This window comes from Galeopterus variegatus, unplaced genomic scaffold (genome assembly GCF_000696425.1).
Source record: "Galeopterus variegatus unplaced genomic scaffold, G_variegatus-3.0.2 Scaffold897, whole genome shotgun sequence".
Taxonomy (NCBI): domain Eukaryota; kingdom Metazoa; phylum Chordata; class Mammalia; order Dermoptera; family Cynocephalidae; genus Galeopterus; species Galeopterus variegatus.
This window is the reverse complement of record NW_007727008.1, coordinates 462,893-475,126: the sequence shown is the minus strand read 5'-3', so window position 1 is coordinate 475,126 and position 12,234 is coordinate 462,893. Positions and strand designations below refer to the sequence as shown.

Sequence of the window (12,234 nt, the reverse complement as noted above, 5' to 3'; positions counted from 1 at the left end):
TTTTGACTTCATCGCATTGTTTGTCTGTATTCTCTCATATCTCAGTGAGTTTCCTTAAGATTATTAATTTGAATTCCTTTTCTGGCAAGTCAGCAAATTCCGATTCTTTGGGATTACTTAGGTTGTTTTTATTTTTTGTTTTTGGTGGTGTCATGCTACCTTGTGTTTTCATGTACCTTCTTTCCCTGTGTTGGTATCTGTGCATCTGGCGGAACAGTCACCTCTTTGAGTTTTGTAGAGTGGCTTGTGGTGGAGAAAGACTTTTATGTGCAAATACATGCTAGGGTGTTGATTGGGCAGAGTGCAAAGGCTTTATTCTGGATGGATGTAGTAGTGTAGACTCTGTGTAGTTTCTTCAGCTATAATACACTTGCACTATGTGTCCAAGTGATTGAGTGACCTATGCTTCAGAGGTTTGTGGTGGTGGTAGCACAGCTTTCCTGGAGAGGGATCATTGGGTTAGTTCATGGGCTGTGGGTGTGTGTGCACCTGCACCCTGTGGGTCAGTCATCTCAGGAGCTGGCTCATGGGAAATGTGGTTGCTGGATAGATTCTCAGGCTGGGGGTGTGGGTGTATGGTTTGCCAGGATCTTGAGGACTGATTTTCCAGTAGCAATGTCTCTGTGCTGCTTCTCTGACCAAGGGTGGGACCATCAGAGGCACATGAGCCGGGCTCATGGGAAATGTGGTTGCTGGATAGATTCTCAGGCTGGGGGTGTGGGTGTATGGTTTGTCAGGATCTTGAGGACTGATTTGCCAGCAGCAATGTCTCTGTGCTGCTTCTCTGACCAAGGGTGGGCCCATCAGAGGCACATGAGCCAAGGTGTTTCTCACTTGGATGTGTGTGCGTGTGATGTCTCAAAGACTTGGGCGTGGGTCTTCCAGGAGTGTGACAGCTGAGTTGCTTCTCTGAGCCAGGGGCATAGGTGTGCTTTGGCATGGCTAGTTGAGTGCAGGTCTGCTGGTAGCCCTTCCAGTGTGCCAGTTCTTGAAGAATGTGCAAATATTTCAAAACACTCATTTTATTTGATTTTTATAGTTTAAAATATAAGTAAATATAGAAAAGATTTAAGGTAACAAAGTGAAAATAATCCTTTATTAATAATGATACATGAAAAAAGTCAGAGATTAAATTTAAAATGAGGACTGAAGAAATTTTGCTGTGAATATAAGATAATATGGGTGCTACGTTTCATATGAAATTAGTTTTGAATTTCTTCTTAGTCAAAGGTAAAAAAACCCACATTGGGCCAAAAGAATAATGACAATTCTTTGGGAAAGAATATCTTTTTCTAGCCCTAAATTCTAAGAGAAATTGTTCTATGCATCTTTACATAAAAGAGAAAATAAAATGTAAATAACAGTTTTGAAGAAAATGCAAAAATGTCATATATCATTCTTTAATAGAACCAAAGGGCATAACCTTAAATAATAATTCAGTTAAAGCGTTCCATCACCTCCAACTAGGCTTGTCAGATTTAGCAACAACAAGAAGAAAACAAGGGGGACAAACACACAAAATGTCATTGTTTGAAATCTAAAGTTAATTGGATGTCCTCTACTTTATCTGGCAACCCTGCATCCAGCACATTTAAACATGTGGCCCTATGCCCAGTGCTCTGAAATAAAAGGAAAATGACTTTTTATGTAGAATGGAGCATTAGAAAGTTATAGAAAAACACATTATTTTCTTTTTTATCACTTAATACAAAAAAATTTTCCTTTACATATTTTATTTGACTTTTCACAAATTATCATTTTATTAATACCAAAATATTTTAGATGTTTCTAAAAGAATTTTTGATATTTTTTACAGTTGTAGAACATGAAATGATAAAGGACATTTAAATTGAACATCTAAATAAATTTCAATTTCAAAACTATTTAAGAAAGTTCATCACTAAGATATTTTTGAGCTATAAGCTACATGAATAGAAATGAAATTATATTTCTGTTTAATGAAACTACACAAAATTTGTCTTATACTAAAAAAGTTTTATAATAAGTGTAACACATAATTTGACTGGTTAAGGAACAAATTTTACATTTTTTAGAAAGACTGAAAGGAGTGAATATGAAGGAAAACAGTGACAAAGTTACATAGTGAGCATACATAGGACATAAGGATTAAAATAACATAAGATTAACAAATATCTGATAAGTGTTTATGTATTTATATCAGTTTTTTATACTTACCACTTTATTATTGAAGGCTTAATTTTTAAAAATATGATGTAATCTCTTAATCACTCTTAATAAAGTTGAAAAATAGTCTAATCCTTGTTATGCCATTTTTTCCAAAGAATGATTCTGATAATTTTTTAAAAAGCTGTTAGAATTATGAAACTCCTAATAGTAGATATCCTGTTCAAATTTTAAAAATAATTTAATTATAATCACATTTGATATGCTAGTGTTATTGCTTTCTGTCTATTTTATGTGGTATAAAGTAAAAAAGGAAAAAAGCCAAGATTATAACATCAAAATATGAATGTTAATATGTACATTCTACTTAACATGTCATGACTTAACAAAAATTAGGTTAAAATACCTTATCTGACAAAAAATATATAATGAAAGAAAAGGACCCCATTGTAGTATCACCAAAAAATAGAATGGTATAGACCAATTTCTTTCTGCTATTTTATGCATTTTGATGATGTTATTTTTTGCATTAATTGGTTAATGAACACAAAGAATGAATAAGTTTTGCTAACTATCCTTATTTGATCATCACATATTGTACACAAATACTGATAGTCAGCTCTGTACCCCACAACTGTGTATAATCAATTATGTTCCAGTAAAAAATAAACAAGAAAAAGATTCATAACAGTTAGATTTTAATTTTTCTGGGCACTTCTTTGTCCTGTATGACATACACTTCAGAATTCTTGGATTCTACCTTGTGTCATAGCTAATAGCTAACATTCACTGAGTTCACTCTCTTTCCCAGGCACTCTTCCAATAAGTGCAGTACAATACATAGAAAGAGAGTGTACAGGGTAGAAAAAGGGCAGGTTATGCTTGATGGGAGGATGTACATGTGCATTTCTTACTTCAATTGACCAAAGATTAAAGCAATCATTTACTTTGTTGTACGAAGACATGAAGGGTAGAGATATCAATAGTATTTCAAAGATGGAAGAAACCTTAAGGATCATTAATTTAATCTCTTCATTTTATAGATGAAGAAAGCTCAGGGGAGTGTAAGGGCTTGCCCAATATATACTCCCTAGGTCACTATGACTAAAAACTATGAGTTTTGATTCTGATTCTTTGTTTCTTCTAGATTACCAAGACGATAAGTTCATTATAAATAATATTGTTTCCAAAAATGATGCAACATTTAAGAATGACTAAAAACCAAACAATACTGAATTTTACTTCATCTGGTAAATGGTGATCTGAAATAAAAATCTTGATAAACTTAAATAAAATACCCGTATTATTTAATTTTGAAATATTCTTTAGTCTGAAATTTTGAATTTTAGACTAAAATAGTGTATTTTATTATAATTTTCAAAACACTTTTTCAGTCTTATTATTTGAATGGCACAGCAGAGAACAGCGAGGCAAAGGAGTTTAGATAGGCTGGGTTTTTCTTAACCTGATGGGTAACTTAGGTCTTTCAAAGGTGATTGCTCAATTTATAAATGCTCGTCACAACGTATAGTTCTGTCATAAGATGCATTGTGCTTAAACAACCATATTTTATAGTCTCTCTTACATCCTCACTTCTTTTCTAAGTAATATATTTTTTTTCCTTTTTGTCTTTTTTACTGACCGGTAACAGGATAGCAACCCTCGGTGTCGCGCCCATACCGGGGACCGGCAATGGGATCGCAACCCTCGTTGTTGCGCCCACACAGCGCTCAGCCAGTGAGCGGGAACCGGTCTCCACATGGGATCCGAACCCTCGGCGGGAGTGCCGCCGCGCTCCCAAGCGGTGCACTCTCCAGTGCGCCACCGGGCCAGCCCTTCTAAGTAATATTTTTTATTATTATTATTATTTTCCCTTTTTGTCTTTTTTCGTGACCGGTAATGGGATCGCAACCCTCGGTGTTGCGCCTGCACCGCGCTCAGCCAGTGAGCGGACCGGTCTCTATATGGGATCTGAACCCTCGGCGGGGCTCCCAAGCGCCCCAATCAACTGAGTGCGCCACTGGGCCGGCCCCTAAGTAATATTTTATAAATTCATGAAACATTGTATATTACTGAAGTTACGTGATCTTACTTTCAAATATTGCTCTTTCCCAGGGAGGGATGAATGTATACCAACATGCTGGAAAAGAGAAGGTTTATACCGAATACGAATTTGCTTCCTTCGTTGTATACAATTTGTCTAGATAAAAAGAGAAACAACAATTGTCTGTAAAAATCCAAATGTTCCTTTTCATTGCATTTACTGAGGGCGGAATTTTTATTGTACTAGTTTTTGCTAGAGTTCTATACTAATATTTAAAAACTTAAAGCATTTATTCTTAGCTTTTTCTTCGTAAGAATAATAAAGCAAAAGAGTTGGGCTAAAAAAAGGTTTGAAAGCATGTTTTTTCAGAACTCTGTCTTAGAAAACCAGGCTACTGTTGTGCCAACTATAATTTTCCTCTTCTTTCTTCTTATTCCAATAATTTGAGTGAAATATTTAGTATTTTCCTGTCTACCCATTTCTATCAGACTATGTTATGCTGTCTTTCTTTCCCCAAATTCATTGATTAATTTCTTTATTGAATTACATTCTCCTTGATTTCTTCTTAAATAGTAGGAAATATATCACTGGGGAAGGGTATGGGAACTATCTGTACTTTCTGCTTAATTTCTCTGTAAAACTAAAATGGCTATTAAAATAAAGAAAAAAGTATATCATTAAAACAAAGAGTCTATATTATATTTAATGGAATGGAATTTGGATAATCTTCTCAAAAATAAAAATAAGAAAGATGACCTGTGGCACCATTCCTATGAAAAACAAACATTAGAAATGATTATGATCACTATCTGAGATTTATTATTTTTTATTGAAAGGTAATTGATTATATATATTTGTGGGTGCAGAATTGAGTATCAATACATATATATACAATATGGGGTGACCAAATCATGATAATTAGTATACTCATGTTTAGCAAACATAATCAATCTTTGTGACCATTAACTAATTTCTTGCTAATCCCATTTCGCCTCCCCCTTTCCCACCTCTAATAACTACAGTTCGTTCTCTCTTTTTTTGAAAATTCAATGTATTACTGTCATCCATCCATCCCTCCTTCCTTCCTTCCTCCCTCCCTTCCTCTCCCCCCCATCTCTCTCTCTCTCTTACTTACTTTTCTGTCTTTCTTTCTTTTAGCTTCCACTTATAAGTGAGGACATGTGGTATTTCCCTTTCTGTTCCTGGCTTATTTCACTTAACATAATTTTCTCTTAAATTCAATTATGTTGCTGTGAATGGCAGAATTTCATTCTTTTTTATGACAGAGTAGCATACTATTGAGTATTTATACCACGTTTTCCTTATCTAGTTGTCTGTTGATGGACATTTAGGTTGGTTCCAACTCTTGGATATTGTATATAGAGCTGCGATAAACATGGGAGTGCAGGGGTCCCTCTGATATGATGATTTCTATTCCTTTGTGTATATATTGCTGGATCGTATGGCAGTTTTAGCTGTAGCTGTTTGTGGAACCTCCATACTGTTTTCCATAATGTCTGCACTAATTTACAGTCCCACCAACAGTGTAGAAGAGTTCCCTTTCCCTGCATCCTTGTCAGCATTTGTTATTCTCTGTCTTTTTGATAATAGCCAGTCTAACTGGGGTGAGATGATTTGCAGTGTGGTTTTGATTTGCATTTCCCTGATGCTGAGTGACACTGAGCATTTTTTCACATGTCTGTTGGTCATTTGTATATCTTCACATGAGAAATGTCTATTCAGCTCCTTTGCCCATTTTTTAATTGGGTTACTTGTTTTCTTACTATTGGCCTGAGAATTATTTTATATACTTTATACATAGAAAATTCAGAAAAAGGGCCGAGCCCGTGGCGCACTCGGGAGAGTGCGGCACTGGGAAGTGCAGCAGCACTCCCGCCGCAGGTTCGGATCCTATATAGGGATGACCGGTGCGCTCACAGCGCTCACTGGCTGAGCGCGGTGCGACCGGTCTCAAAAAGGACAAAAAAAAAGAAAATTCAGAAAAATGAATCTCAAATTTATATACATAATAATTTTTTAAATAGCAGGCTTATTTAGATACATTTTTACCCAGTACTGACTCATAGAAAAATATTTTATTAAAGGGTCATTTTGATAACTGTAAAATAATTTAATGATCTAGAAGTAATTTAACCTGAAACTAAATTAATGTCAGATAAAACTGGTTGAGGAGTTAAAATTTAGCAAATACAAGCAATGTTTGCTATGCTAATAAAGTGAAGAAATACTCACAAGAGCTTCTCCTGGCTTACACATCTTTATCTGAAAAATGTCATCCAAGAGCAAATCTATAGGTTTATCTTTGTAGAACATTAAAAAAAAACGTACAAAGTCAGGTAAGTCCTCAGATCGAAACAGCTTTCCTATGGAGAGAACGTAAATAAATGGAAATAATTCATATACGGTTAATTCCATTAATGTGAAAAAAGAGCAAAAATTATTAAAATTTTACTATATCCTTTTCATTAGAAATGAATAAAGTTTAAAGTATTAGTGAATATTTTACTTCAGTGTAGTATCAGAAAATGTTAAAGTAAAGCTTAATATGGGCTTAGGCATTAAGGATTACTACTACTGAAGGATAAAGCCTATTAGCAGGTTTAGAATAGCCAGTACTCTCAGGAAATCAGTTTGATAACTAATGAGTATGATTATTTAAATCAAGTAAAAGATAAGTAAATAAAATAGAAAATATAGAAGCTGTAATCTCTTAACGTTGTACAAACTGTGATTTTTTACCTGATTCAGAATGTTATTTTTCTTTTGTATTTATAGTTATTAAAGATTTACTATATTTTAAAATATAGTTCCATTAGGAGCAATTATTTTTTTAAATATACTGCATCTTTAATTTAAAAATGAAATTGAAGTGATAAGGTTCAGATTAATGTTCACTTTAATGTAAATAATGTAAAATACATCTAACCATTTAATAAGCATGATAGTAAAATGTAAGCATATTTCATTCTTCACTAGGACTTGAGTCTATATGGGTCACTTAATCAAATATATTGTGGTATTTAATTTTTTGTCACCCATTTATATGGTAACTAAAGCAAGTGACTCGAATAGTTGATTTTATTCCTAATCTGCTATGAGCATGCTGTAAAATTATATTTATCAAACTCATATTTTGGCAAATAATAACAGAACCGTTGTTATGATAACAAAAAGCAAAGCCTCTGTAAATTTAAGCTTAAATAAAACTTCATTTTGTTTTGTTTTGTTTTGGTGGCTGGCTAGTATGGGGATCTGAAACCTTGACCTTGGTGTTATAACATCACTCTCTTACCAACTGAGCTAACTAGCCAGTCCCCAAACTAGCGCCACATATAAATAGTGCTCCTTGTTCAATGTGTTCTTGTGATGATTAGAATGTATATATTCTCTAGGCTTCTAATACTTGACTTTCCTAAGAAAGATAATTTAAAGTTCTCAAAGTAATAAATCAGCAAGATGATTTCCTCTCCAAGCTTCTCATTGGTATCTCTGTTACTTGTATTTTTTCTTCTTATTTTAACAAAAGCTAAGCAAAAACCTTTATGGTCTTAAAATTTCACAGAAAATTAGGGAAAGAAAAGTAATCAAGTGAGTATATGAAGAACAGATGAGCCTCAGTAACAGAGAAATTCTTTACAGTCCTCAGAATGGAAAAAAAAAATTAATAGAAAAGACCACGTGTTGTCAAGCATATGGCATATGAGGACGCATGGACTCCAGTGCACTGCTTATGTGTACATAAACTGTACAGCCAATCTGCAAAGCAATCCAGCGGTATTTGAGACTCAGCTGTATTTGTTCTCAGTGATCCCACCCACTCCAGGTGACACATGTCACTTCATTTTTTTGTTGTTGTAGCAAAAAACTGGAAGCAATCAAGGTCTCCCACTCAGGAAATGGATAAGTCAAATGGATTATTATGCAGCACTTATCCAGCAGTAAGAAACAATAAACTAAATGAACATAATGTAACATGTTGAGAGTTTAAAAATCTAGTTCTGAGGACAAAAAGGTTAGAAACACAAATAGGGCTTATCATATTACTATTTATGTATATTTAAAACAGGTACATACATAACAAACACCAAATATTTTACATGGAATATGGATATATGTATATTTCAAACATATTAGAGTGATCATCTCTTGGGGGTGAGAGAAAGTGGGAGTAGGGATTGGGAATAAAAGAAAAGAACAAAACGAGAGAGAGTACATGTGTGAAATCAATAATGTCATGCACTACAAAAAGAGGAGCACGGTAATTAAACCTGGGGACTTGAGGTTCAAAAGAAAGGAAAAAGGAAAAAAGAACAGAAATGAAGAAAGAAGAAAGGAAGGAAGAAAAAGGAAAGTCTGTGGAAGAAACAAAAAAAATTTACATCATGGATACAATTCTAGGAACTTTTCTGTGGTGGGAATAATTCATATCATATTTTTATATTTTTTAAGAATGTTGGCTTTGGCATACTGGAAATTGCAGGAACTTTAGAGTACAATAGTTCTGAGTTAAAATTCATTTCTCTACAACTTTAATTCTCTGAGTTTCAGTATTCTTCCATGTAAAGTAGAGAAAAGTACATCTTAGTCACTGGGCCAGCATGTGTGCCAGACTCACAGCAAGCATTTAATAACTGGTAGCTTTTTAATGTTTTTATAACATATGTCAATCTGCTCATTTTTACTGTCTATCTAGAAAACATTTTTCGTTTAAAAAATACATTATCTGAAATTCAGGTAATTGAAGCTGATTTTACTATTAAAATAGTAGTATCTTTTTAGAAATCATGCCATGCCTTTCCACTTAGTAACAAACTCTTTGATATATTCCTAAAAACTCTTAAGATTATTGTGTGCTAAAAAACTGGATGCAACAAAATAAATCTATTACTTACCTATGAATCCAAGTATTGAAAACTCAATATAAAACCAATCATTTGAAGTGATATTATGTACAAAATCTGTTATTTTTGTGAAGTACCTCTTCTTAGCTATGATATCATCTTCCAGCTGGAAGAAAACCCAAAAAGGCATTAATACCTTTAATGCTTCCCTTGAGTACATTATATTAGTTTGATAATAGAAAATGCTTACAATAGAATACATTGAAAAAATGTTTTTTATGAGGTAATAATTTTATTTTTAGTTCAATGCACTAACTGTATTTACAGTTAGTGAATTTTCATTTCCTGCTTCTGAGATTAACCAGATCAGGGATTATCTGTTTCTTCCCTAAAAGTACTCTGTAACATTCAATTTAAATCCTCTATGAAAGAATATCTTTAATCCATTTTCATCGTCACCAATACTTCAGTTTCTAGTTTAAGACTATCTTTGTGCTTTTAGGTTGTTATAACAAAGTACCATAGACTGGGGGGTTTATAGATAACAATCATTTATTTCTCACAGTTCTGGAGGCAGGGAAGTCCAAGATCAAGGTACCAGCAGGCTTGGTGTCGGCTGAGAGCCTGTTCCTCCTAGATGGTCCCCTCACTGAGTCCTCACATAGTGAAAGGGCCTAGCTAGCTCTATGAGGTCTCTTTTGTGAGGACATTAAATCTCAATCACATGGGCTCCGCCTCCTTGATCTAATTACCTCCCAAAGGCTCCCACCTCCTAATACCATCACTTTGGGGGTTAGGATTTCAACATCTTAATTCAGGGGGGGTTGGAAGGCAGACGCAAGCATTCAGACCATTGCAAAAACTAACTAGCTTCATGCTTGAGATGATAGATGCTGTGTTCTATCTCCATATGTGGCTGACAATGTAGTTCTTGGCAAAAAAAAATGACAAAGGGCACTCTCATCTACAACTAGCTGGTTAGAATGATAGTACAAGTAGACCTAAAAGTAGACCTCCATAAGAAATAGGGGCAAATGGAAACAAGAGTTTTCTTTTTTTATATAATGTATATTATGCATAATCTATAGACTGAGGGCCTCCTCAATAATTCAAAAAATTGCAGAAGTCCTCAGGCGCATTACTGGGGCACGAAATGGAATTGTGGTGTTTCAAACTGGAAAGAAGGATTTTTTTTTTCTTCCAATAAAAGAGAAAACCTTGCTTTAGGCTTTTCTCTTTCTATTCTCCAATAATGTTCTGCAAACTCTTCTCACAAGTGCACATTGTCTCATGTAGTGAGGTACATACTTGCTATTGAGAAACACAACATTATTATAATACAGGAATTTAAGGAGTACAATCTATATACTCTTGATTTTTACAAATACAGTAAGGCACTGTAGAGCTGTTTTACTATAAAGTGTGAGGCAATGTAGGGTAGCAATGATAAGCATATATAATGTCTGACATAAAATAAGTACCCCAAATACATTTGCTTAATCTAAATTGTGAGGAGTGATATGTAGGCAGTACAATTTCTTTTTTTTTTTCTAATTTGAGATTTTCTTTTCAGTTTGTTTTAGGCATCTATAATTTCCTCTGTTACAGTGAGCCCAGCAAGAAAATTAATATATAATCAATTTTAAGCTTCCTCTTGGCATTTTAATATAATTAGTATTTTCTATTTTCTGTGTAAAAAGTAAGGGGAAGAAACACAGTGAGGAAGGAAGGAATCAAAGGAGGGAAGGAGAAAATAATACTTACAATTTAAATTACGTATATACCAGGTTCTTACCTGTAAATAATACATGGCCTTATGTTGGGCATACAGCATCAAAATACAAAAATCCAATACTTGTTTGATTTGCCAACTAAAGATAAGCAATAAAACCTGTTAATATATGTCAATAGTATTTATTTTTTATTTGTAAATACACCAGTTGAGAGGGAGGGGGAAAAAGGAATGGGTAAAGGGACATGAAAATCAACTACAATGTATATTGAGAAGTTAAAATAAAAATACACTTCAATAATTAAAAACAAACTTTTTTTTGGTTACAGTTTACTAACAGAGTACTAGCTACATTAAGTAAAATTGAATATGTTTTTACTGAAAAGTTTTCCATCTTTATTCAATGGACAGTATCTGCCATTGCTAACTAGGATAAGCATAATCTATTTATTTTACATTTTGGTTAGTTAAATTTTGATCTAGGTAATAAAATTAATATTCTTTCGTTCAAACAAGACCTAAGATCAGAAAGTATAAAGAAGCTTTATCCTAATTTAATATTAAGCTAGATACTAGGCCAGGTCCTGAAGATATAAAGAGCAATACACAATGCAGTTTTTGCCTTTCTGGGTCTCATGATCTCATATAAAGAGACAGCAAATTAATAAAAATTAGAACATTAAGATAAGTGCTATATGAAGATATCAACAAGGATAACTATCATACAGTAAGATGGGGAGGTTGGATCAGAGAGAGGTGACAATTTTGCAAAGGCATGAAGCATATGACAGAGCATGCCACCTTGTTCTACAGCACAGAGAGCGGATGGAAAAGAAGCTGATGATGGCAAGGTTGGCAGAGATGAGATCATGAAGGATCTTTTATGACATGCATCAAACTTTGAACTTGATCTCATATGAAAAAAGATTCTTCTGGCTACAGTATGGAGAATGGATTGGAGGAAAGTCCAGACTAGACGAGTGTTAAGGAAAGCAAATAGATCTCCACTGGTGAAGCCCTAGGCAGTGAAATGGAGATGAGAGGGATGACATGCAGAGAGATTTTTAAAAAGAAACAATGGAGACAGAAAAGGCTGAAGGAAATACAAGGGTCTCAGATGACTGTCAGCTTTATGACTCTAAAAGCTGGGCATAACGTGAGTCACTGGTTAAAAGCAGCACAAAAACTTTAAAAGATTTCTAGAACCTGATGTACTATTTATCATTTTAAACAAAACAAAGCTAATAGATTTCCTGGGATAAGACCTTTTTCTGATGTCTTTCTTTCTTTCTTTCTTTCTTGGCAGCTGTCTGGTATGGGGATCTAAACCTGTGACCTTGGTGTTGCCAGCACCATGCTCTCCTAAGTGAGCTAACCAGCCAGCCCCCCTTTTTCTGATTTCTGACGTCTTTTTCTTTATTAAGCATTGAGGAACCAAATTATTACATTTC

At 34.1% G+C, this 12,234-nt stretch overlaps 1 protein-coding gene across 1 annotated transcript in view; it reads right to left on the bottom strand.

Annotated features, from left to right (window-relative positions):
• Nucleotides 1-733: 733 nt before the first annotated feature.
• Nucleotides 734-12,234, bottom strand: part of MGAT4D (MGAT4 family, member D) — a 51,792-nt gene continuing 40,291 nt past the window's right edge. Inside the window, exons 7-11 of the mRNA XM_008573283.1 lie at nucleotides 10,847-10,922; nucleotides 9,103-9,217; nucleotides 6,443-6,573; nucleotides 4,228-4,345; nucleotides 734-987 (exon numbers count right to left, since the gene is read on the bottom strand). Of these exons, the coding sequence (XP_008571505.1) occupies nucleotides 734-987; nucleotides 4,228-4,345; nucleotides 6,443-6,573; nucleotides 9,103-9,217; nucleotides 10,847-10,922 (694 nt within the window). The remainder of the gene's footprint in view (nucleotides 988-4,227; nucleotides 4,346-6,442; nucleotides 6,574-9,102; nucleotides 9,218-10,846; nucleotides 10,923-12,234) is intronic.